The 25,910-nt window shown below is 37.0% G+C and overlaps 1 protein-coding gene across 4 annotated transcripts in view; it reads left to right on the top strand.

Moving 5' to 3' along the window:
- Nucleotides 1-25,910, top strand: part of MITF (melanocyte inducing transcription factor) — a 276,732-nt gene that overhangs the window by 222,584 nt on the left and 28,238 nt on the right. For all 4 annotated transcript variants that reach the window (XM_074198754.1, XM_074198753.1, XM_074198756.1 and 1 more), the window contains exons 3-5: nt 16,615-16,842; nt 18,789-18,872; nt 20,919-21,014. In XM_074198754.1, the coding sequence (XP_074054855.1) occupies nt 16,615-16,842; nt 18,789-18,872; nt 20,919-21,014 (408 nt within the window). The remainder of the gene's footprint in view (nt 1-16,614; nt 16,843-18,788; nt 18,873-20,918; nt 21,015-25,910) is intronic.

The following is a 25,910-nucleotide window of genomic DNA, read 5'->3' as shown; positions in this document are numbered from 1 at the left end:
GATAATATTCCAGTGGTTCCCCTTTACCTCCAGGATCAAATATAATATACTCTGTTTAGCTTTTAAAGTCCTTAACAGTTTCTTGGCCACTTCCTGTCTTTCACAGTCTTCTCAGACATAGTCTTCTCATTACTTCCTTCCACATAATCTATATTTAATGATACTGGTTTCTGAGCTGTTTGTCCCACAAGACCTTTCATTTCCTGACTTGGTGACTTTTCACTGGCTCACTCCCATGCCTGGAACAACCTTCCTTACTTGGATTTTCTCTGGCTTGCTTCAAGACTCAACTCAAATGCCACCTTCTATGAGAATGTGCAAAGTAGCTTGTTTTATCCTTGGAGTCCTTGGGATTGGAGGGAAAGTGTTAGAGCTTCCAACCCAAATATTAGAAGTCTTAGGACAATGTTGTTAGAAGCCTCTCACTGTCAGGACAGGAGGGTCATCAAGCCCATCACCTGCATTATGTAGGTGAGGACACTAAAGCCCAGAGAAGTTCTTTTTTGTTTTGAGTGAGGAAGAGTGGGAGGAGAAAAATAGCAGCCATGACAAACGAGACTGCAGTCCTGAGCCTGCGTTAAGCTAGGACACGTGGAAAAGTTGCAGCACACGGAATGTTGCTCTCTAACTCCTAGTTGGACTGAAAACAGCAATTGCTCATTTCTTACAATGGTCCATTATTCCGCCAGTGCTACATCATGTAATGGGTGGATGCTGCAAAATTAGAAAGTTTTTACAATGAAAAACAAATACCAAAAGTCATCTAGACTAAAATGCTGCAAAAAAAAAGATTTGCATAAATAATTATTGATTAAATGAAATAATCAAGGAAAGATGAGACATTGTCTGGTAGAGAGGGCATCGGTTTTGGAGTCAGGAGATCTTGCCTTAGGCACATCATTATTCTGTGCCTCAATTCTCTCATCTGAAAAAATGAAGGGGAAGATTGAATTCAGTGGACTGGAAATTCCTTTTGAGGTCTAAATCTGTAACTCTATGAACGAAATCAAAGTTTCAGAACGTCACCAGTGGAAGGTACCTCAGAGGTGATGTTGTCTCACCTGTACCCCCAAACCTTTATTCCTTATTACAGAATATGTCAGAAATGATTATTGAGGCTATGCTTGGGGACTTTGAGTAAGAAGGAGCCCTTTCCATCCTGAGCTAACCCATTCTCCTTAGGCATGAAGATGTTTCCTCTCACATCAAACCTAAACCAGCCACTTTTACCCAACGTTTCAAGTTTTGTCCTTTGGGAACAAAGAGAACAAAGCCAGTCTCTCCTCCAAATGATAGCCTTTTAACACTTGGGAACAGTTATTCCATCCTTCCTCCCAAAGTTATCATGTCCTTCTCTTCTCAATATTCTCAGTTCCATCAGCAGATTGGTCCAGAGCCTGCTGTTAAGTAAAACAGCCCTGAGAGTTCTTTCTAAAGTCATTGTGGTGCTTGGATGTGTCCTCTTTTATACTGACCTCACATTGGAGCCAGGATCAGATAGTAAATATTTTGCTGTTAGTGCTTGCTATTATAGTTGTTGTTTCTATAATTATTTAGCTCTGAGGAGATATAGTTAAAGACTGGAAAGTGAACATCTTCCTACTCTCTCACCTGAAAATCACACCTAGGAATTACTAGTCACTGGAACCTTTGAGTCTTCAACTCCCTTAAGCATCATATAGATTCAGAGCTAGATGGTGTGTAGAATCTTGTCCAATTCCTTCTTTTTACAGAAGAGGAAACTGAGACCTATGAAAGTAAAATGACATACTTAAGGTAGTAAGCATTTGAAGTAGCATTTGAACCCAGATCTCCTTGCTTCATGCTTTATATTGTAACTAATTATTGAAAGCAAAATCCCTTCATGTCTTCAAGAGCAAAATTCACACTGACATTAAAAAAATTAGTATAAACCACTGCTTAGAGGTTTTCCTCACTGCTTGCCCCTCCTTCTATCTCCCTACCGCCTCTCTCCCATGGACTATCAACATTCCCAATCTCCAGTTCCAGTTTTGGGCATAGTTCCATTAATTCCATGCCTATCATTGACCAAAAAACCTCATACCATTAGGAGAAAGGAATAGGAAGTGAGTGGAATGGAGGAAGGACCAATCTCTCTTTCCTGAAGTCTCTTTGAGTCTCAGTTCTCTCCAGATCTCTGGAGACCAGCCCTGAAGATGCTCCCCGTAGACACAAACTTCAAGAATACTGACTTGGGGAATGACGAGGGAAAACATACTTAAGAGAGAGCAGAAATTCAAGTGGGATGAAGATGAAAATGGCTTAGACTTGTCTGCCTTCCCAGTCCTTTCCCTAGCCCCTCCCGGTGGCAACCTATGGCCAATCTTTGGGCATTGATGTGGAAGAGCTGACCTTATGATAACTGAAATAATAATAATACTAGCTGGCACTGACCCAGTAGTTTAATATGTCATCCAAACTAGACAGCAATCCCATCACTTAGGTTTTTAGGGATTCTTATCCAGATTTACAGATAAGGACATGGACACTTCGAGAGGTTAGGAACCTTGTCGCTGGTTTTACTAGTCAAGTATGAAACTGAATTGGAAGCCGGAACTTTCTCCAAGTATTAACCGCTGTGCACAAATGCTTTTATTTCCCCTGCTAGCCAGCTACTTGACTTTACAGGGAAAAGGAGTCAATTATTTTTTCATAATATTAGAGTTTGGTGATTCAAAAAAAAAGGAAAGTTCAACTCCATTTATCTGTTGTTGCTGCTCATTCATTTTTCATCTTTGTAACCCTATTTAGGGTTTTCTGGGTAAAGATATTAGAGTGGTTTGCCATTTCCTTCACCAGTTCATTTTACAAAGGAGAAAACTGAAACAATACTTGCCCAGGATCACACAGATAGTGTCAGACTGGATTTGAACTCAGCAAGGTAACTCTTCCTGATTCCAAGCCCAATCTTTATCTTTTGTGCCACCTAAGTGTTTATTAGGGTGTTTTTGGTTATTTTTTTTTAATACATCCAACTGAAAGCATTTTTTAATCACTTGGACAAAATTTTGAGAATTCCTTCTCTTAATATAATAGATTTTGAAGTGATTTTCTTCCACTTGGTATTCTGAGATAGCAACTGAAACAGAGGTAGATAAACTTAGAATTTTAAATGAATTATCATTGCTACTAATATTATAACTTAATAATAGGAATAGTCAATGTGCTGTTCCATGCATGATTTCTACTCTTAAAGAATCTGTACCTTAAATTGGTTTTTCCACTTGGCCTGGCCCACCCTGGAACAAAACTCCCCAGAAAAATGGAATAAAACCCCCATCTGCCTAGAGATTTTATTGATAATTGATAATTGGAAAATATCAGCCAGTACAACCTGTATATTAAAAAAAAAGCATCTGACAAGTGATCATTTAGATCCCAAACCTCCCCATGCCAGCAGCATTGCCCACTAGTAGAGAGAACTAATTATTAGGAATTCTTTCTTTATATCAAGCCAAAATTTGCATCTTTGCCATTTCCATTCAGAGCTCCTTTTTTTTTTGGCCCTAAAGACTAAGCAGAAAAAGTCTCATTCTCTTTCCAATACTTGAAAATTGTTGTCATGTCCCTTCTGAATCTTACCTCCTCCAGACTGTGCAACCTTAGTTTCTTTCACTCATTTTCATATGAAATGGACTTAAAACACTTCATAATTGTAAAATGCAACAGCATTTTGAAAATATTTTCCCCATTTCTACATTCTATCATATTGTCATAATCCTAATTTTTTTATTTAGTTTTTTCATAATCCTAATTTTTGAAAAAATAAAATCATCACTAGTAATTGAGAGTTTGCCACGTTTACTTATTTTTTGGGGGAGGGGTTGGGGTTAAGTGGCTTGCCCAAGGCCACACAGCTAGGTAATTCTTAAGTGTCTGAGGCCGGATTTGACCTCAGGGACTCCTGACTCCGGGACCGACGGGTGCTCTATCCACTGCGCCACCTAGCTATCCCCGAGTTTGCCACATTTAAGTCTGGATCATGTTGTGGGTTGACTTCTAGTAATTACTTTTTTGATTTTCTCCAAAATTCTTACCAAAAATAAAATGTCTCCAATTTCTGTTAGTGGATGTTGAAATTTTTCTACATCAAAATTATTTTAATCTGTTCAATTTAACAAATACAAGCTGTATGTAGAATGCCCTCTATGCTCAGTATTGGGGAATATACAAAGTTGTCATCAGCCATTGTCCCTGACCTCATTGAGTTTAGATTTGAGGTAGAACATATGACTTGTACATAAATCTGATCCAGTGAGAAGTGAATACATAAGAGAAGGTTAAACAAAATGCTATGGGAGGACCAAGGACCATTTCCAATGGATGATGGAATCAGGGACCTCTTTTCCAAAAAAGTTTTATCCAATTTGCAGAAGATGCAAATTCAACATTTTATTCATTAGAAAACAGATTCTCATAGATAGAAAAGGGAGGGAGAGCATCCCAAATAAAGGGAACAACATAGATCAAGACCTGGATATCTATGAGTGACACTAAAGAAACCAGGAGTAATCCATATTAAAAATCCACATTAAAAAATGCAGAAGATAATAGTTTAAAAATCAACCTAGAGGGGCACTAGGTGGTGCTTTGAATAGAGCACTGGCCCTGGGGTCAGGAGGTAATGAGTTCAAATCTGGCCTCAGACACTTTTGGGCAAGTCTCTTAACCGCATTGCCTTGAAAAAAAAACAACTTAAAAAAATCAACCTAGAAATGGAAGGTGACATCAGCTTGGGGAAAGTCCTGATAGATAACCAGGTAAAGGGGTATGAATATTGCTGGGTCGGCAGTAGGGGGCAATTCAAACATTTTGAGCTCTAGTATGAAATGATATGGACTGGGCAAACAAAGGACGGTGTAGAGCAGAGTGAGATAAAGGGTAGAGACGATATGAGGCTATTGCAATAGTGAAAACAAATAATAATGTGGACCTATAATAAGAATGTGACAGTGAGACTAGAAAGAAGATAGTGACAAGAGATAGTTTAAAATTACTTTTAATCACATTTTTATTGCTATATTTTCATATCACATGCACTTTTGAACCCTTTGAGGCTGCCTCTAGTCATAGCACACTGCTTCTCTTACAAATAAGATTTTAAGAGAAAGAAAAACAAATCTAGTTCCACTAAATCAATCATCACATCCGCTGGATCTGACAATATATGCAATATTCCACACTCATTCCTTGCCCTTTCCCCTGTCCTCAGTCTCTTCCAAGGAGGAGATAGGTACATTTTCTCAACTCATCCCACTGCTATGGAAAGGCTCAAAAATGTTTTTTTGAAGAATCTGGACATATTGGGAAACATCCAGGAAGAGGGGGGTGGGGTGGGGCAAGAATAACCATATTTGGGAGGGAGAGGATGATGATTAGAGGAAAATTTGGGAAAAGGGTCATTATTTATTTGAAATTTCTATTTTTTTTGTTCAAATATCCTTTATATTTGAATATTTCTTTAGGTGACTATGTCTTAGGAAAAATATCTATGTTGTTAGCATTTTTATTAATATTTTTAATGATCTAGACACTATATAAAGATTATTTTAAAAAAGAGAGAAAAGAAGGCCAAGATCTATCTCTTAAGAATTTATATTCTGGGATTGTAGCTTCTTAGCTAATAGAAATGTAGAATAGATTCAACCTCATTGAGCTTATATCAACTTCAGGAATGTTGAACATTTCTGAACATTTCAACTTCATAATGTCTTTTTCCTAAAAATTAGAATTTACAATAAAATACAACATGAATGGTGGGATGCATAGCATAGTAAATAAGAAACTGACTTTGGACACAGGAGTCACTTGATGCAAGGCCTTCCTGTGACACAAAACAGCTTTGAGATTATAGATAATTCACATTGACTCTCAGTGTCCCAAGTAATTCTCTTAATAGGTAGGTCATAGAGGCATTGGAATGTACATGAATGGAAAGTTTTCATACTGCGAGTTCCCTATGTTGGTGTAAGCACAAGTTCAGCTTTTCATCATTAATGATGAAAAATGATAACTAAACTATTTATACTATGAGTGGTATACCTCAAAAATTATATTAATGATGAAAGATAATAGTTAAGGTATTTGTAACAGGGAGGGTGTATCTCATAAAAGTACACAAGACTGGAGACAAATATCCACTTTATCAACTGAAAACTATTCTAAAAGTCTATCATAGAATACAAATCATATGTGGAAACTACTGTTTTTTAGTTTATAATGTAAATCTACCACTAGTATCAAAAAAGCAACAGTAGCATCAGACCAAAGATTTTTCCATGACTGTCTGGTGACAGGCAAGATTATATTATCTGTAGCTACTGTGTTTTTTTCCTCCTAATGAAATGTTCTCTGAGGTCTCCTTGGAGTGACATGGACTTAAAACTGACCCAGCAACACTAACTGGCAAGTTTCACAATTCTACAATGAAGACAGGATTCATTCCACATATGAATCTGGGAAGACAAATGTAGACAGAGACAGAGACAGATTGTGTGTGTGTGTGTGTGTGTGTGTGTGTGTGTGTGGAGAGAGAGAGAGAGAGAGAGAGAGAGAGAGAGAGAGAGAGAGAGAGAGAGAGAGAGAGAGAGAGGAGTTAGAAGTTTCCTGAAGACCTAGATTCCATATTTTTTTTAATCAGAAAATTTGTAGCCTATGTGATAACTATGTTAATTTTGCAGTCTGCCAAGTCAGATGCAAGCCAGTAGGCAAGCTTGCCATTTCTGTTCACATTACAGTTCAGGAACTTTATCTTTAAGGAAAACAGAGGAACTTAGGATGACTATATATGGAACTCTTCAACCAATTGTGATTAAAAAAAAAGTGCAGAAGACAGAAGCAAGAAGTAACAATAAATGAATCCTATAGCATGATAGGATTGGAAGCTGTCAAAAATGCAAAATTCATGAATAAACTTAAGTTTGTTAATGGTAATAACAATATTTAGGCAACAAACCTGCTTTGGGATCAAGAGGATGATTAGAGGAAAGTACAGGATTGCTATGGATCGATACTTCAGCCTCCAATGTATTTGAGATTTCATCAGTGTGATTACTCCTTCCTATGATGAGGATTTCAAACCCATTCCTGGGTCACTTTGTCCATTTTCTCTTGTAAATCTGCCACAAGGAAGCCACTTCATTGACTTTAGACTTATTTATCACCTTGAAATTGAATGGATACCAATGAAATACCCAGGGAGCACTTCTTCCTGATCTCCACTTCATGGAGCCTGGAACATAGTAGATATTTAATAAAAGTTTGTTGACTGTTAAAATTTTTTGTTTTTTCTTAAGCACAGAGCAAACCCATCACCTGCTATATTCAGGCTTTTTTGATCTCTTTTCCCTCATCCCAATCAGACTCTCTTCCTTGAATGAGATATTTGTAAAGTATTTTCCGTAGTGATGTATGAATGTTTATTCTCTTCTCTTCCCACCCCTAATTCCCCCTAAAATTGCTTGTTTTTATTTACTCATGTGCAGATTTATTTTTGTTTTTGCATCCTTGAAAGCCAGCACATCATTTTGAATGGACCAAGTCCATTCACTTTGATCCAAGTCATTGACTAAAATTTCTTCATGTGTCTTTTGTTTTCTGTTTTCTCCTACCAAATAAAATCAGCTTCAGACTGGGAAGTGCAGAGAGAGAATTAAAGGTCCAAGGAAATGAAAAGATGATATGAGAACATGTAGTTTCCCTCAGCACATTCAAGACACTAGGTCCAGAAGAATTTCACCCCAAGATGTAGAATTGCAGGATAAGGCATTTGTAATTGGAAAATACTTTAAAGTCATTTAATCTTCCACCTTCACTTCCCCATTTTATAGATGAGTAAACCGAGGTTCAGGGGAGTTAAGCAATTTGTCTAAATCATACATGTAGTATCAGATCTGGGATTTTAAACTCATTCCCTGATCCCAGAGCCAATACTTTTCCTATTGAACTATGATTTTTTTTGAACCCTTCCTTATCATCAATCTTTTAAAAAAAATCATTGAAAATGAAATAAGGGCCAGGAGAAAATATTGCTTCAGTTTTCAAAAAAGGGAGAAAGGGTAGACTTAATTTCACTTAAAATTCTAGAAGGAATTATTTAAGAAATTTTTTTTTAATTCAAAGGGTCACAGATCATAGATTTAAGGTTAGAAGAGTCTCCTCCCTCCTGCAGAAACTAAGGTTCAGACTAATTTTATATCTGCAGAGACTAAGGTTCAGAGAGTTTAAGTGATTTGCCCCAGTTACCCAGCTAGTATTTGAGATAGGATTTGAACGTAGTTCTTCTTCACTCCAATTCCATTGTTCTATCTGCCACTATCAGTATTCCCAGTTAACTGGACTAGACCTTTGAAGACCAGCTCATTGCAGATGATCTCTTTTTTTGGGGGGGGAGAAGTATTTTTAAACTGAGTCATAGATGTAATATATATAGACTTCAACAAGATAATTAAGTTGGCATTGGACAACAAAGTACTCAATTAGGTGGATTCTGGATATAAATAGATCTCAAAAATATGGGAATCAATAGCAATCTTGGAGGAGGATTTAATAAAATACTACAAAGCTCTGTTCTTGGCCTTGTTTTATTCAGCAATTTTTTGTCAATCTTGTAATCTAGCATGCCTACCCAATTTATGAATTCCATGAACACAACAGGGATAACTAAGAAATTAGATGAGAGAAGAGACATAAAAAAGATCTAAACAAGCTGGTACAATGGGCCAAGTTTGATAAGATAGTATTTAATATATATTATGGGTCAGTTTCTAAATTTTGGTCCAAAAATGTCATCTCTTTGATAGAGGAGAGAGAAGACAAAGATTTTCTATATATTCTTTGAAAAGACCCTAGAGTGTTATTGAGGCACAAAACTCAATATGATGTTACTACCAGATTATTCTGATGTGATTCCTCTGTTCTGCCCCCTTCATTGGGCTTATAATTTCACTGGTGTCTGGGACTCCCAGTATTAAAACTTTTCCCTTCATATATCAGGGTGGGAAATCTCTTTTCTGTCAAGGGCTAGTTGTATATTTATAACAACATTCACCTGGTATATTTGATCCAACATTAAATAAAGCTACTAGATTTTTTTGGTTTTCAAGCCCTGCCTGCTGTTGCCATGGCAGTGTCAAATCAAATGACCCACAGGATGGATATTCTTCATCCCTAATCTAGCTCCACCACTTATCTGTGACTTAAAACTGTAGAGAGTTGAGCTGGACATTGAAAAGTTGCCTGTGTTTTTTCCTAAACTCAATGAGCTTACCATTTCTTTTAGCACAGTAGTATTCCATCACAATCATATACTACAACTTGGTCAACCACTCCCCAATCGATGGGCATCCCTGCAATTTCCAATTCTTTGCCATAACAAATAGAGCTGCTTTAAATAATTTAGAACATATAGATTCTTTTCCTTTTCCCCAGTCATCCTTGGAAATAGACCAAATAGTGGTATTGCTGGGTCAAAGAGATTAGGTATTTTAATAACTCTTTGGGCATAATTCCAGATTGCTCTCCAGTTATTTCATCAATTATAAATATCCAAATTAACTATAAAGGACAGCTGAAGAAAGATGCCAAATACAGCCAGAGAAAGAACTGATAAATAGAAGTATAAATAGAAATATAGAATAATTTTACATACACACACACACACACACACTCATATATACACATAAATATGTTTATTTGTATCTAATGGTTGCCATCTTTGGGTGGGGGAGGGGAAAGAAAAAAGGAAAAATATATATGATAATTTTGCTATATATTTGAAAGGAATAATAAATTAAGTTGGGCATAGGAGATTTGCAGTTTCATGTACAATCATCTTTTTTATTGTACCATGTTATGAAAATACTTGTTTTATTCCACAAATGAAAAATAAAATAAACTATGAACTCCTTTGAGACTTCCAATGTAGGTAATTTGTCATTGCTTTCTTCTTCAGAGATGGCATTTTTATCATCTCTGTCTGAAAAGTAGTTTTCTATAATTAGTACTCTCTTTTATTTTTTGTTCATTTGGATAGTTGAGCATTTGGGTTCTTGGGTATAGGGTGTATAGAACCATTTTTTTTTTTTACTAGAGCTGGAGTCTGGTCCTGGCCTTATCACTTGCCAAGGTGTTGCCTAGGCAGTGACTTGTTCCCTACCCAGTCCTGTCTGCTGTATCCCCTGGCCTCAGACTTTGTCTGGGTTTTGGGGCCCTCCCTGCTGACCTAGTTGAGCTGGGACCTGGGCTACTATCCAGCTGAGTTGGGACCTGAGCTGCACTGTGACTAGAAGCCTCCCGCTGGCTTTTCCACTCCCCTGCCTAACTGGATTATACTTACCCTTTACCCCCAAAGAGAAAGACCTTCAGTGAAGATTCTCCATGATATCCAGAGTTGAGAACTAGTTGTGTTCTTTTTTTGATGGGATCTGTAACTTTAATGTCTATGTAGAGGCTTCATTTTACACTGTATAGGGGAAGTTCTGGGACCTTACTAGCTTCGCACTGCCATTTTGGCTCTGCCCTGGAAGTCAATATAAAATAAAAAGAAAAGTTGGTCATACAATTAATAGAGCCCAAGCAGATTCAAGTCAAGATGCACATACAAAAAATCTAGGGGTTTTAGTAGACTGCAAGTTCCATATGAGTTCTCAGTGTGTTGTAGTAGCAAGAAAAAGCTAATGTGATTTTAGGCTCCATTCAGAAGAGAGTAACTTTCAAGAATGGGAGCATGGGTTGGGAGTGATTTGATCATTCCATTGTACTCTGCTTTCCTCAGATCTCATGAAATTTTTAATTTTAGATATTATGGTATATGGGTAGGTGACACAGTAAATATAGCATCAGGCCTGGAGTCTGGAAGATTCATCTTGATGAGCTCAAATCCAAACTCATACACTTACTATCTGTGTGACCCTGGGCAAGTCACTTAACCTTGTTTGTCTGTTTCTTCATCTTTAAAATGAGCTGGAGAAGGAAAAGCAAATCATTCCAGTATATTTGCCAAGAAAACCCAAAATGGGGTCATGAAAAGTTGAACATAACTGAAAATGACTCAAAAATACCAATAAGTACAAACAAGGTTTAAGAAGGATATTGAAAAAACTGAGTGTCCAGAATAGGGCAACCAGGTTGATGACATCTTTGAGTCTGTATTACGTAAATACTGGTCAGGAGGTATATGAAAGCTAGCTTCAAATATTTAAAGGGCAAGAGAAAGTACTAGACTTGAACTATTTGGTTTAGAGAGAAATGACAAGTAAGTTTCAAAGGGCCCATGTCAGGAAACCCTCTTGACAATTAGAGCTGTCCAGAAGTGGAATAAGTCATCTTGGAAAATGGTGGGTTCCATCTCCTTAGCGATTACCAACTAGAGGTTGGATGACCACTTGTCCGGCATGTTGCAGTTTGGATTCCTTCTGTGTATGATTTAGATTAGACCCTTGAGGTCCCTTCCACTTCCTGAATTCTGTGATTCCATTTCTGACTCCAGGGGCCTCTCTCTCCACCCCTTTCATGTCAGTCTTAATGGATGCATAGATGTCCAGATCAAGGGGAAATGTTATTTGCTGTGTTTTGTCCTTGTCAGGTTTTCAACAGTGATGTTGTGTTCCTGTTGACTCCTGGGCATGTTATTTTATTCTCCAAAAGAGATTGGTGATGGGACTTGAAAGTCTATTTTGCAAGAATCACCTAATTGAATTTAGTATTGCTTAACTTTGAGAAGCTAAGATCTAGGGTAGCTGTGATGGCTGTTTTCAAGTATTCTAAGGATGATGTTTTGTTTTATTTAATTTATTCATTTATTGCCTTGTTTTATTTAGATGGGGGAAAGGACTGTGGCAGAAAGGTAGATTAGATCCTTATAAGAACTTTTTTGAGGCAGACAGAACAGGGCAGGAATGTTGGACTTGGGGAAAATCCCTTTCAGATATGACAAATGATACAGCAAAATGAAGTTCCTTGTCCGTCTTAACAAGGGGGATTGACCTTCTACATTTGAGTCTTCCACTGAGTTGCCAGCCACACCTTTTCCTTTTCTATTTGGGAGGATTTTTAGGAGTCAAAGTCAATTTGCTTTACGTAGCCTAGCTGACCCAGAAAAAGAGAGTAAATAGAGAGTACTGCCTCTCCAAATCCTGACAGACTCATTAGGAGGTATTGACATGATTTGAAGATCCATTGGCCACATGCCTAGAAAGGAAAGACCTTGTGGACATACTATGAACTGATCTGGAGAGAGAAATAGACCTTTTTGAATGATTCCAGAAAGAGGTATCCCTAGGGCCTCCTGAAGACACTTTGTAGTGAGGGGAGGATTTTAGCTCAAATAGAATGAAGATATTTTGATCCTTGATATATAAAAGAGCTGTAACCACCCCCACCCTCTGGAGTAAACTTTTGGTGTAAACTTTTCATAAACTAGCTGCTCAATAACTTTGAGAGGAGAGATATTTCCAGAAGACCCAAACACTGAATTGTTGAAGCCAAGGCTGAGGGGCAGCTGGGGTAAGAGGACCTCTCCCCTTCGGGAAGAGTATAGGACAGTGACAGCTTCCAGAAGATCTAATAACTTCTGCCAAACAGACAATGGGAGCAGAAGTCATGAGTGTACATGTCCGGGGGGGGGATTGTTGCCAGCAAGAGAACAATTTAGCAAAGTCCTGGCCTTTCCACTTTCTGGGGCTCCACCCAGTACATTTCTATAAGTTGGACATTGTCCTTAGAGAAGGCTATTTGTGGTTGTTCGCCCTTTGTTCTCAAAGAGAACCAATGACAATAGGAGGGTGATATCTTGCCTTGCAAGTGAGTTGGATTTTAGTGAGGTATTTTCTTCTCCAGGATCTTCGTAGTCCAAGGACAAGACATTGGTCAGGACGTTTGACAATAGTCCTGGATGCAGTGGGAGCCCTTGACCTTTTTAAGCTGGGTTTTTCCTAGGTCTCAGTTTGTCTGAGGCAACACCCATTCAAAGGTTAAAAGCTAGGTGAGAGTTGAGATAAAAGATGGCCTAGTTTACCTTTCCAAAAGAATCGGTCTGGGAGGGGAAGACCTAGAGGAGGGTAGTTTGTTGGAGGAAGGAGTCTCTGGCTCTCTATGTGTTCAGATGTCTTTTTCAGTTTATAAAAACTGTTCTATGTTTAAAAGTTTTTTGGGGCCAAGGACACTTAAGGACCATTTATGGGTCCTGGCTGGTGCTAGGTACCCAAGTTTCCACTGTGGCCCTGACTGGGGAACAACAAAGCAGAAAAAAAGGTGGGGGTAGGAAATAAGCCATGTGCCTTCTCAAATATCTCATTTGAGAGAATTCAGAGGAGCCCAAGGTTGACTTTGAGCATAAGGGTGACATCCACACAGTGTTGGCTATATGAATTTGGATACAATAATTATATGACTTTTATCCAAAAATGGGAGGAGGGAGGTGTCCTCCATAATGTCATCCCTTAGAGAACCATGAAGTAGTAGACAGAATGTTTGATTTGACTTGGAATAGGAAAAACTGGATTCAAATCCACTGTTCTATTTTTGGCAATTCATATATTGTCTCTGGACTATACTAAATGGGGAGGTTGGGCTCAGTGACCTCAAAGGTCCCTTCTGGTTCCAGATTTATGCATCCAAGACCCTTCAAAGTCAGGCAGTGACTTTTGATCTTAAAAGAAACTTTATGCAAGGCCACAGAGATGAATTAACTTGTGAATATCAATTGTAAAGGCCCCAGATATGTGGAATAACTTCATTTTCTGCCACATACCTTAACTTTTGGCACACTCAAGAGAACTTGGGGCTAGCTTGGGGCTAGTTCAGTCTTCCCAAAGTGATTATTTTGAAAAGAAATGTCATTTGATGACCACCCCAATGAAAAGACACTTCCATCAAAAGCTATTACCCTCCCTCAGTGTAGTGAAGACCTCACCTACTGTCCCAGATAGTGAAGGAGCTGTTCCTTGACCTGTGAAAATGCAAAAATCTGATTCATTAAAGAATAAGGATCTGCCAGTGAATTAACGTTTATTTTTAAATGTGTAGCTTGGTTTTTTTTTTCAAGTGCCATAGTAAAATAAGCACATTATAAGCATTGCCCTCATTTTATGTTTATTTTAGAAATGTCTATTGTCCTCATCATTAGCATGTCTCGACCCTTTACAAAACTTAAAATGTTTCTGTGAACCTTGGTGTGCAGACCAGTCCACTCACATAAATATTTGGGTAATGTGGACCCCCCTATCCCCAAGAGCTCTGTTCTGCAGGTATCTCTTTTTGGCATATGATGTGATGTTGTTGTGAGGCTGATCGGCATGAGAAATGAGTGGCGCTCCAGATTTCAAGTTAAAAGTTTTTTCCTTTGTTTTTAACAGTGACCATCAGGCATTTTTTCTGTATTTTACTGGATACAATTCGTAAGCATTTATTAAATATATACGTATATATGTGTGTGTGTTACATATTACATATATAGTATATATATTATATACATATTTGTGAGTATCTATAAACTGTGACTTAAAATGAAATAGTTCCAGCTGAGCATAAATGGTATCTATCAAGCTGTGCTAGAGAAAAGAATTTTGGGGTGGTTTCTAATCCTTCTTGATTTGGGGCTTAATCGAAGTTATGTCGTAACTGCTTCTTTTTGTGAAACAGGGCGTCAGGGGTGGGAATTCACTCGAATTTTGCAAGTGTTGGTATTTCAGGGTTTAAGAAAATAGAATTTAAAAATATTCAATCAAATTAAATATTTACGAAGCTTTCCCTTGTTGTTTTTGATTCCACTGGACTCCATTCCTCCCCATCTCTCTATAAATTCAAAGCAGTTACATGTATATCCCATGTCTGGCTGTAACGAAAGATGCGAGCAGAGGCTGGCTTGAATCACTAGAACCTAGAAGTTCAGTAGGGAGCCATTTCGCATCTACATCTTTGAGTCACAGACAGATAGATGGAAATCCTCACAGATTTCAGCTTTTAGGCACTATGTGTGATCCAAAGTGAACATACAACTTTTAACCTTATGGCTGAGAGAGAAAAATACCATTGTCTATTAATACTACTGGAACTAAAGATGAATAGTGAATTGGCCTTGATCTAACTGTCCGTCTGACTTTGATAGCTCATCACTTAAAAGGTTCTTTTATATTAATGAAGAAGCATGACGTCAAACTGGGGGAAAAATTAATATCAATATTTGGTACTAAATTGCAGTGCTTCCCAAAAAAAGCCCCTTGTGTGAACAGTTTCTTTACACGCATAACTAATTAGCTTAGGTTATTATAAGCTGAGCCTCTGCAATGAAGTTTCTTGTGGAGTGTCTCAGGGTACCTTGTTTATAGTGTCTTCCCTCGACCAGTCTTCAGCTTGGAACTACCGAAAGTAGGGTATAGATTTTCATTCTGTTTTCCTGGCTTGGATTGGGACCATAGAATACGGGGTTATGTTGGAGATGCTAGAATATAATCATTACCAGGTGAGCCTTTTAAAAACTATATACCTGTCCCCATTCATCTTTAGAATATGCTATAAATTATGGGAACTAGAAATACTCTTTCTTTCTATGAAGTAGCTGTACTATTCTCAATAATTGGTGTTATTTGAGCATTTGAATGCTATTAATTGTTTAATTTGATAAGAGATGGTCTATGCATCTTTAAATTTGTAAATTAAATATGTTTTTCTTGTGATAATGCTCAGTTTTTTATATCAGTACCTCTATGGATGAGCAACCTTTAGAAAGGGGAAAACGGTGACTTAAAAGATATCTTTGATTTAAAGCTGTTATCTAAAGTCTCGTTAATGTTTAAAAAGGCAAGAAAAAAATTACCCCAGACCAAAGACTTTTATTCCTTCTTTGGTAACTAGAGCATTTAGAATGCTTCCAGGGAAATGTTTTTCATTTTAAAGAACCTGCCTGGATGTTGGGACTACCTTTTCAGTTAAGTTCTGTCTTAATTAAAATGTTGAGTAATCATGTTCATTTGAAAGTGGAAGAAGTAATTTGCCCTGGTTGATTTAATCAAGGGAATGTTTCTGTTTGTTTGTGAGGACTGCTTTACTCTTGCTTTCTTAAACAGATACTTCTTGGAATCTAAAAACCGTTCTGTGAGAAAAGGGGAATGGAATTAGTCCATATTTTCTGTTTTAAATTAAAATCTTTAAAAAGAAAAATACAAATAAAAACCAAAAACAAGCCACTCCTTGGGTTGGAATCTCCCCCACCCTTCCTTGTTTAGTTTCGTTATAATTAATGATTTTTAAAATCTGAACAGAGGTCAAGGAATGTCACAAAATATATTTCTATATTATATATATTATTTAATGATACAGACCATAGCATTGTCAAAGATTTTAAATTTCAAATATGCTGTCATTTGCTGCATCTCCCAGAAGGAGCATCTACTCTCAAAGAAATAAATAGCATGTTCTATGAATGAGCAGCATTTATAATGGGGATAAAAAGTTGATGTTAAAAAAGATATATTTTTGATTTTAAAGTAATTTCTATTGCCTCACTAATGTAAAAAAATGGGGGAGAGGAGGGAGCAGTTCTCAACCATTCACGAATAATGACATGTCATTCTTGTCTCTTCTGTCTGTATTCAGGTTCAGACCCATCTAGAAAACCCCACCAAGTACCACATTCAGCAAGCCCAGAGGCAGCAGGTAAAGCAGTACCTTTCTACCACTTTAGCCAATAAACATGCCAACCAAGCCCTGAGCTTGCCTTGTCCAAACCAGCCTGGGGACCATGTCATGCCACCTGGACCTGGGAGCAGCGCACCCAACAGCCCCATGGCTATGCTCACTCTTAACTCCAACTGTGAAAAAGAGGTAATTCACGTCTCCTCTTTTCTCTTCTTTTCTTAGACAACATAATTCTATGTAGCATCTTCTCGGAGCAATTAATGCTAAAGTTCTTTCTTGTGCTACTTTGCAATTTTACTGTTGCCGCTGGCAGAGATACTTGGTAGCTGTGTGACCCCAGACAAATCATGAGAGCCTGAGAACCCCACTTCCTTTAAAGTAGAGAAAAGGAGAGGAAAAAAAAGTTACACCTCATTCACAGGGCGGTTGGGATGATCACAACGTAATCTATGGACTATATAGAGACAACGTTTAATAAATGTTTATTGATTGATCGATGTCAAACAGTTTGTAAATTTTAAAGTGTCACATAATTGTTGTTTTGCTGTTATTATTATTATTAAAACTTTTCTTGAACGTCTGACACAGATTCTTAATCTAGTGTCCAAGAACCTGTTTTTGCTTTCTTTTAAAAATATTTGGATCATTGTTTTAATTTGATTCATTTTTTTTCGTATCCTATATATTTTGTTCATTTCAAAGCACGATCCTGAGAAGGATGCACACCCTACCAAATGGGGTCTGCCACCCCAAAGGGGGTTAAGATCTCTGACCTGGAAAATATTAAACCAGATTTAACCCTATTCTAAATAAAATTTGGCTCTCGAATGTCCTCTCTCAGATTGTTTGCACTTCTGATTTATGCTTTGTTTTTTCTTAACTATAACAATTAAAGCCTTTCAGTATCCAGAGCAGTGGAAATGACTGAGAAGGAGAAAAAAAGGGAAGGTGGAAACAAGAAAGCAAATCTAAAAAAGATGTAGGGCAGGTGGTGAGAAGTTCCACTTTTTATGAACAACTGGAGTATTATTTTTATTTCTCATTGAAATAAGAAAAAAGTCCAAAAGATATGGTGTTTGAGAGGATTCAAATATTATCACTGATAGGAATTTAAATTTTTAAAAGAATTTTTCCTATTACATGTAAGGATAGTTTTCAACATTCATTTTCTATTAAAATTTTGAGTTTCACATTTTTCTACCTCCCTCCCTTTCCTCCCCACTCCCTAGGAGAGCGAGTAATCTGATGTAGGTTATACATGCACAATCACGTTAAACATATTTCTATATTAGTCATATAGTGAAAGAAGAAACTGATAGGAATTTTTAAAGAAAAATAGATTCCAGAAAATTACAGAATCTCAGACTTTTATCATTGGAAGCTTCTGTAGCCTTTGAGACCAAGAATTCTCTCTGAAACTCAGGATGACCGGCAAGTGGGCAGCAAGTTATTGCTTTACAATGTCCCATTTTGTTCAAATACCTCCTGAGACATCCCATTCCATCTTGGGATAGCTTTAGTTTTATGAAGTTCTTTTTTGAATGCTTATTTTATTATATTTCCTAGTCTTCTAAACATTAAAAACATGCTAATTCACTCTCTAAGGTATAGTCTGAAATTGGATAAAAAACAAAGGCCTAACCTTTCATTTCATTGTTACATTAGAGTTTTTTTCTCCTAAATATAGTTTCTTTGTGTGTATGGGAGGAGAACTTTTCCAGGGTGATAGTGGGGCCGGGGGAGACTGATCTGACCTATATTTAGTCTCAGGAGTTAAGCATGTTATAATAATAGGGATGCTATTTGCTTTGCAAAATCCACATATAATATTCCCCTTCTTCCCCGGATTTTGGTTGATTTTTTACTTTTCTAAGGATTCCCTCTTTGCCTTCATCCTTCACCTCTTTTGAAAACCTACCCAAGTTATTGTTTAAAAGATATGAATTCATTTCCTCTCTCCCTAATAAAATGAATAAAAATGAAGCCATCCCTTCATTTTGAGGCCTCCAAGCTTCTAGTTTACTGGAAACTTGATTCAACCCACTGGGATGTTTTCTACCTCTCATTCATGTTTGCATGTGATGCTGAGAAAAGAATCAGCAGGTCCCTATTTTGTTTTTATGTCTTTACAGGGGTTTTATAAGTTTGAAGAACAGAACAGGGCGGAGAGTGAGTGCCCAAATATGAACGCACATTCTCGAGCATCGTGTATGCAGGTACTGAATGACTAGCAGCTGGAGGATGTAACACTCTGTAATGAGGATCTATATTTGTTGCTGATCACACCTTCCTGATGACTTAAGGCTTTTTTTCCCCCATTGATTTTTTTTAAGTGAGCAACAGGAATTTTTTAACTTTCTCTCCGTAGCATCCTGTGATTCAATGATAGTTAGGGAAATGAAATTGGAGACCATTGTTGTTTGCTTTAGACATTTAAAATAATTCTAGATGTAGAATACATTTTTTTCATGAAATAATAATATAGTGTTTCAAAAACCATGGAGTATATGGCATAGAAATTTATTGAGTTGCTATTTTTTGAGCAAGTTGTTAAAGTAAAGGGTATGGATTTCATCTGAATTTCTTATTCCATACTCCTAAGACAGGATAAAAATGGAGAGAAATATCATACACCAGTTCTGAAAACACATTTCTTATCTACTGTTGTGCTAGCAAAAGCACATTATTTTGAAAAGCCTACAGGAAATACAGACTAGGAAGGGAAATAATTGTAGGGACAGGGACTGGATTTATGATTTCACTGTGTGAGTGAGAGTTATTTAGAGCATTGAGAAGTTAAATGACTTTCTTAGGCTCACACTATTAATGTATGTCACAGGAAAAACTTGAATCTAGGACTTGATAATCCATGATCACTTTTTATCTATTATGCCATACTGCCTCTTATACCAAGATTGACAAGCCCAACCATCCCAACCCCAACCACCACCATAGCTAGTGTCTTTGTGGCACATTGAAGTTTTTATTACCTAGTCTAGATTATTTGAAATGAACACATAAAGTGTTGATGTCAGTGGAGAAAAAAAAAATCCACTCAGTCTTTGTCATGGGTAGAAAGAGTGAGGCTGAATAAGCAGAAATAGAAAAAAACATCAAATAGAAGTGACAGGAGAAGAGGAGAAGATGAAAAGATCAGGAGAAGTCCTCTGATTTCAGGATAATGTTATAATTAATACATACATATACATATTCTCTCTGTCTCACACACATACACATATACACACACATACACACAGGTGTACTCATGGAGAGAGGGACATTTTCTATTCATGGCTGTTTACTAAGAAATGTTTGCACAGACTTGTGTTTGTGACTGCTGCAATGCCCATGTAACCACTGTTGTTTATTATCATCATAACTGATGTTTTGGTTCTTCAGGAATAAAATTGATCTAGTGGGAACGTCAGCTCTCCAACCGTAATGATAACCTCGTCCTGATGTAGTCCCTTGGGAATATAAAGAACTTTTGGCAGCTGTGCAAGAATAAATTGTTATTTTACAAGTCACTAGGAGATCCCTTCCTCAAGTGCAAAGCTGGAAAAGTTTTTTTGGGGCTACTCCTTAGCAGACAGGCAATAGTGGGCTGGGCCGTCCCTGTGGAGGCCAAGGATGGATTGCTATCTTCATTTTTCCTGTTCCCAGGAGGAGAGAGGATGCCATAGTTCTCAGTCACTGGGGAGAAAGAGGAAGTGGCAGACATCATTCAAGAGGATTTCCTAGTGCTAATGAGAGGCAGTGTGATAGAGTGGGTAATGAATGGCAGAAGGATCCAGATTCTGATTTTACCACTTGTGTAACTCTGGACCATCTCTTATTCTTTCATTCCCCAGAAACTCTCTTAAGATTGAAAGTTACAGATAACTTGCCGGTCTGTGTTAAAGGAGGGAGTGATAATGATGATGATGATGATGATGATGATAATAAATAATAATAATAATAATAATAATAATACTCACTCTAGCTATATGAGATATCTTAAAGTTTCCAAAGATCCCTATTTATGTTATTTCATATGATCTTTGTGGTTGAGGAATTCCAAACTCCCCTTGCTTCCCCTTCACTCCTGCCCCCATAAGAACAAAAGAAAACATCTCTCACTTTCATTTTTTTGGGGAAAAAAGTATTTTAAAAAAATTAACCAAAAGTCATGAAAGACTTTGAATCATGCCTATTTAAAAATAAAAGGAGAATCGTGTGAGGTAGTTTGCTTATATATATTTTCCAATGCTCTTTCCTAACAGATGGATGATGTAATTGATGACATAATTAGCCTTGAATCAAGCTACAATGAAGAAATCCTAGGCCTGATGGATCCAGCATTGCAAATGGCCAATACGGTATTAATTTACATTATTTTTTATAAAGATTCATGGGTTGCTACCAACAGCCCCATCCTTTCCTTTTACTTTTTGAAAATACACAGGAATCATGGTCTTGGGAATCATGTGGTTAGCAAAATGGAATGCTGTTCTGTGATTACTTAGTAGATGTCTTTTGATTATTGGTATCATGAATTTCTTAGACCAGAGAAAGAAGTTCATGACTAAGCTCTGTTATCCATCTGGTTCAAGTCCATTCTTAGAGTCTGGATGATTGTTTAGATGTGTCAAACTCTCAAGCCACTTGATAACCATTTATTGTGTTGTAGTAGCAACATCAGGAGATAAATGAGATATTAATGTTCAAAATGGTGTGCAACATACTTTTTAGGACCCTATTTTAGTATCCATGAGTGATCTAGGGATGAGGAAAAAGAGAATTATTTTGCAACAATGGAAAACCTTAATCACTGATCAGAAGCCATATTATTTGGTTGTATTGAGGAACAGTGAGTAGGCTTTGCAATAAGACAAATGCATGTTTGAGATGAGGAAAGACTTCTAAAAGAATTATCAAAATGCAGGAATGAATGGCTCACATAATGGAATCCACCCAGGGTTTAGTGAGGCTAGCTCATGCCAGCTTCGGTGTTAAGTTTTCAGTGTTAGAATTTGCTTCTTGGAAATGGACAAATGGTACAAATCAGAACTTGATTTATTGATATGTTGATTAAGACTTAAAGTGATAGAGAAAAAATAATGCAAATTAAAGTATATCCTGTATTTTCAAAGAGCCAACTGTCATATATCTATCAGCACCCCCTTGACTCCATCTCACTGGAAGACTTCTCATGGAGACTGAATAGTCACTTAAGCAAATGTTTTTTGGTGGGGCAGATGAGAGAGAGGGAGCAGAATGCTTTTTCTTATACTTAATACACCTATGGTCCCTTCAGCAGTGAAATTTTGTGATTCTCTGATTCCCATGGGTTAGGCCTATCACTTTAAAAGTTATGCACGAGTTTTGTTATCCAGTTTTCCTTAATGGCTATGCCATGAGACTTTATTGTATTTAAAAATAGATACTTCCAAAAATAAATCTCCTTAGTGTGCTAGACAGAATTTTTACTCACATCTACAATATAGTGATTTCACAATATAATGTACTGAAAATATTCTCCTTTTCCAGCCCATCCCAGTCTTCTGTGCTTATGACCCAGCTTGTCAAACTCATCTGTTATTCTTTATTTTTTACTTTGTTCAAGGCCATAACTCTTCCAACTTGAGACCTCAGTTGTATTCTTTGCAACATTTTAGTTTCATTGATCTCTTGTTTTCATGCCATCCTCATTTTTAGACATATATTTACCCTTCACTGCCTAGAGAGCTATTCCTTATAGCAAGTTTTTGTTAAAGAGAGGAAAAAATGATTCTCCAGATTAATCAAGACAATAATTGTACCTTGGTTTACGTCATTTGTCTTATTGCAAAGCCCACTCACTGTTACATAGGATGCTAAGGAATGTAGGTATATACAAAGAAAGGCAAAATTGCAGTCTTTGTTCTCAAGGAATTCACATTCTTCCCCCCCCCCCCCACTCATTTATTTATTTCCAACTACATGCAAAGATAGTTTTTTTCCAGAATCATTGTTTTTAGTAAGATTTTGAGATTCACATTTTTCTTCATTCTGGCATAGGGCAATCTAATATAGGTTATGCACGTTTATGTTAAATATATTTCCATATTAATCATGTTGTAAAAGAAAAATCAGAACAAAAAGGAAAAAAATACAAGAGGGGGGAGAAACCCCCATAAAACATAAGACAAATTTTAAAAATTGAAGATAGTAAAACTTTCTCCAGCATTCCAATTCCACAACTTCTCTAGATGTGAATAGTATTCTCCATCACAAGTCCTTTAGAATTATCTTTGATTGCTGTATTGCTATGATGAGCAAGTCCATCATAGTTGGTCACCACACAATGTTGCTGTTAATGTGTGCAGTATTCTTTTGGTTCTGCTCACTTCATTCAGTATCAGTTCATGTAAGTCTTTCCAGGGTTTTCTGAAGTCTCACCCCTACTGATTTCTTAATTTTAAAATTTTATTTTCCTCAGTTGCATGCACAAACAAGTTTCAACATTCACTACCAAATTGAGTGCCAGATTCTCTCCCTTTCTCCCACCTCACTCCTCATCATTGACAAAGCAAGTTACTTGATATAGTTAAAAATGTGTAGTCTTGAAAATATTTACTATAATAGATATGTTGTAAAAGTAAATTTAACCTCCCTGCCCCCCCCAAAAAGAAAAAGAAAACTCCAGAAAAATAAAGAAGGGAAAAAAAAGTATGCTTCAGTCTGTATTCAGACACCATTAGCTCTGTTTTGGGGACATAGCATTCTTTATCAGAAGTCCATTTAGAGTTCTCTTGGATCACAACATTGCAGAGAAAAGGTAGGTCATTCACAGCTGATCATCCTGCAATATTGCGTTACTTTTTATAAGGCACATTTCCCATTGCATTTGCTTGTGTAAGTTTTTGATTGAGTGCATCCTGTTCATCAATTCCCATAATAGAACAGCATTTCATCTCCATCCCATACTGCAATTTGTTGAGCCATTCCCTAACCTCTGTGCATTCCCCCAATCTCAATTTCTGTCACTAGGAAAGAGGTGCTTTCTTTTCTTTTCTTCTCATATTTCATCTCTTCTGGAATATATGTCTACCATTGGTACCATCAGGCTAAAGGATAAGCATGGTTTTATAGCTTTTGGGACATGGTTCCAAATTGCTCCATGGGATTGTTGAATATTTCCCAAATACTCCAATGGTGCATCAATGTCTCAATTTCCCTACATCCCTTCAACATTAGTTATTAAAAAACTCACATTTTATTGGCCAAGACAATATACAAATAACTATGTGAATACAAAAGAGACACCACGTATCTGGAAAACATCTTAGAGGAAATAAATGTTTCTTATCCATCGTACCTCACCTCTATGAAGAGGGGAAGCAGACCAGGCTTGGACATTATCATCATGTAATATTAAATTATTTTTCTGTTTCTGATTGTTATAATGATGTACATTGTTTCCCTACTCTGCTTAACTTCCCTCTTCATCAGTTCAGATGAGTTTTCCCAAACTTCTCTGAAGTCTTCATTCTGTCCATTTCTTAAGAGTCCTTTACTATTCTTTTACTTTCTGTACCATCAGAAATTGTGTTCTTTTAACTGTGTCTCCCCCCATTTCATGGTAAATGTATTCACATCTTAAGAATGTTTTTGCGCCAGCCCCCCAAATTCTCAGCTTGCTTTTATAGTCCCCTGACTTCCATATGTCTTTGATAACTTTTAACAGGATAGCATCAAAGCTGTAGGAAGGATGTTAGAGTAATAATGCAAAGGGAAGACATTTTCTAACTCAACCTAAAGATTTAGAATGACCTATAAAGGCATGCCCTGCAATTTCTCTAACTTGAGTTTCTGAGAGTTCCTGGGAAGTTTCAAATAGAATACCCTGGCTACCCCAAAATGTCATATATAGTCAATCTACTACCATGAACAGGTAGCTCTTTGTTTATATCCACTCAGCAGAATTATCACATTCAGAGATTTCTTTCCCAGCTGCAGTAATGGCAGCAATCTCAGAACGTCTGTAGTGGAAGACCCACTGGACAAGTGGCTCTCTGTGGGGATTTCTGAATTACCTTCATTCCTAGCTATTGAGGTTGAGGTAATTTCTAACAATACAGTGTCTGGTGCCATCCTAAAAATAGTAACGGTGGCCTCTTTGGTTTGGAAAAATGCATTGATTTTCCATCATTACTACCATCTGTGTCCTCCAGGATAAAAATTAGTATCCTTAACTGACTCCTTAGCTAATAGATGAGAACTTTGGAGACCAATAAGAAAGCCAACCCTAGGTTTAAATTTAGATCCCTAGGGCCCAAAAGATTAAGTGATTTATTCTCTTTGTGAAATTGGGTAAGGGACAGGGTCATATTTTTGAGTATAGATTTTTATTGATATCAGTTGGGTTTCACATAATCTTTCTCCCAGTTTTCCTCCTCAGCACTTCCAGAAAGCTATCTTATATAACAGATAATATTTTCTGATCTGTACATTAAAAAAAAAGTCTGAAAATATATCCAATATATCCACACTCATGGACCTCTCACTTCTGCCAAATAATGGAACTGCGATATCTCTGTTTTTGAAGATGACTGTTTTCAGTCCTTCGGTGGCATATACTTATTTTTTTTTTTTTAGGTTTTTGCAAGGCAAACGGGGTTAAGTGGCTTGCCCAAGGCCACACAGCTGGGTAATTATTAAGTGTCTGAGACCAGATTTGAACCCAGGTACTCCTGACTCCAGGGCCCATGCTTTATCCACTGCGCCACCTAGCCACCCGGTGGCATATACTTTTTTATTATTTTGTAATTTTTTTTCAGTTTACATAATTATAGTCATTGTGTATGTTCCTTTCTTGGTCTTGCTTTTATTTTTCATCAGATTGCATAAATCCATTCTTCTCTCTATTCATCATATTCAACTCTTTTTAAAGAGTAATAATATCCTCTATACATTCATCTAGCAGCACAGTTTGTTTAATTATTCCCCAATTGATAGTAATCAACTTTGTTTCCAATTCTTTGCTAGCACAAAAAAGAGCTGTTTAAATAGTTTGGTTTAACAACAGGGATTTTTTTTTTTCATCAATGACCTCTTTGGGGTATATGTCTAGTTGTGGAGTCTCTGGTTCAAAGGTTATGAACATTTTAGTCATTTTATATGTGGAATTCCAAAGTGGTCGTCTTGATTCACAACTCAATTCACAATGCTTTTGTGTATCTACCTTCCCACAACTTCACCAACCTATCCTTTGTCCCTTTTGCTAATTTACA

This window comes from Macrotis lagotis, chromosome 8 (assembly GCF_037893015.1).
Source record: "Macrotis lagotis isolate mMagLag1 chromosome 8, bilby.v1.9.chrom.fasta, whole genome shotgun sequence".
NCBI lineage: Eukaryota > Metazoa > Chordata > Mammalia > Peramelemorphia > Peramelidae > Macrotis > Macrotis lagotis.
This window is presented reverse-complemented; position numbering and strand designations above follow the sequence as displayed.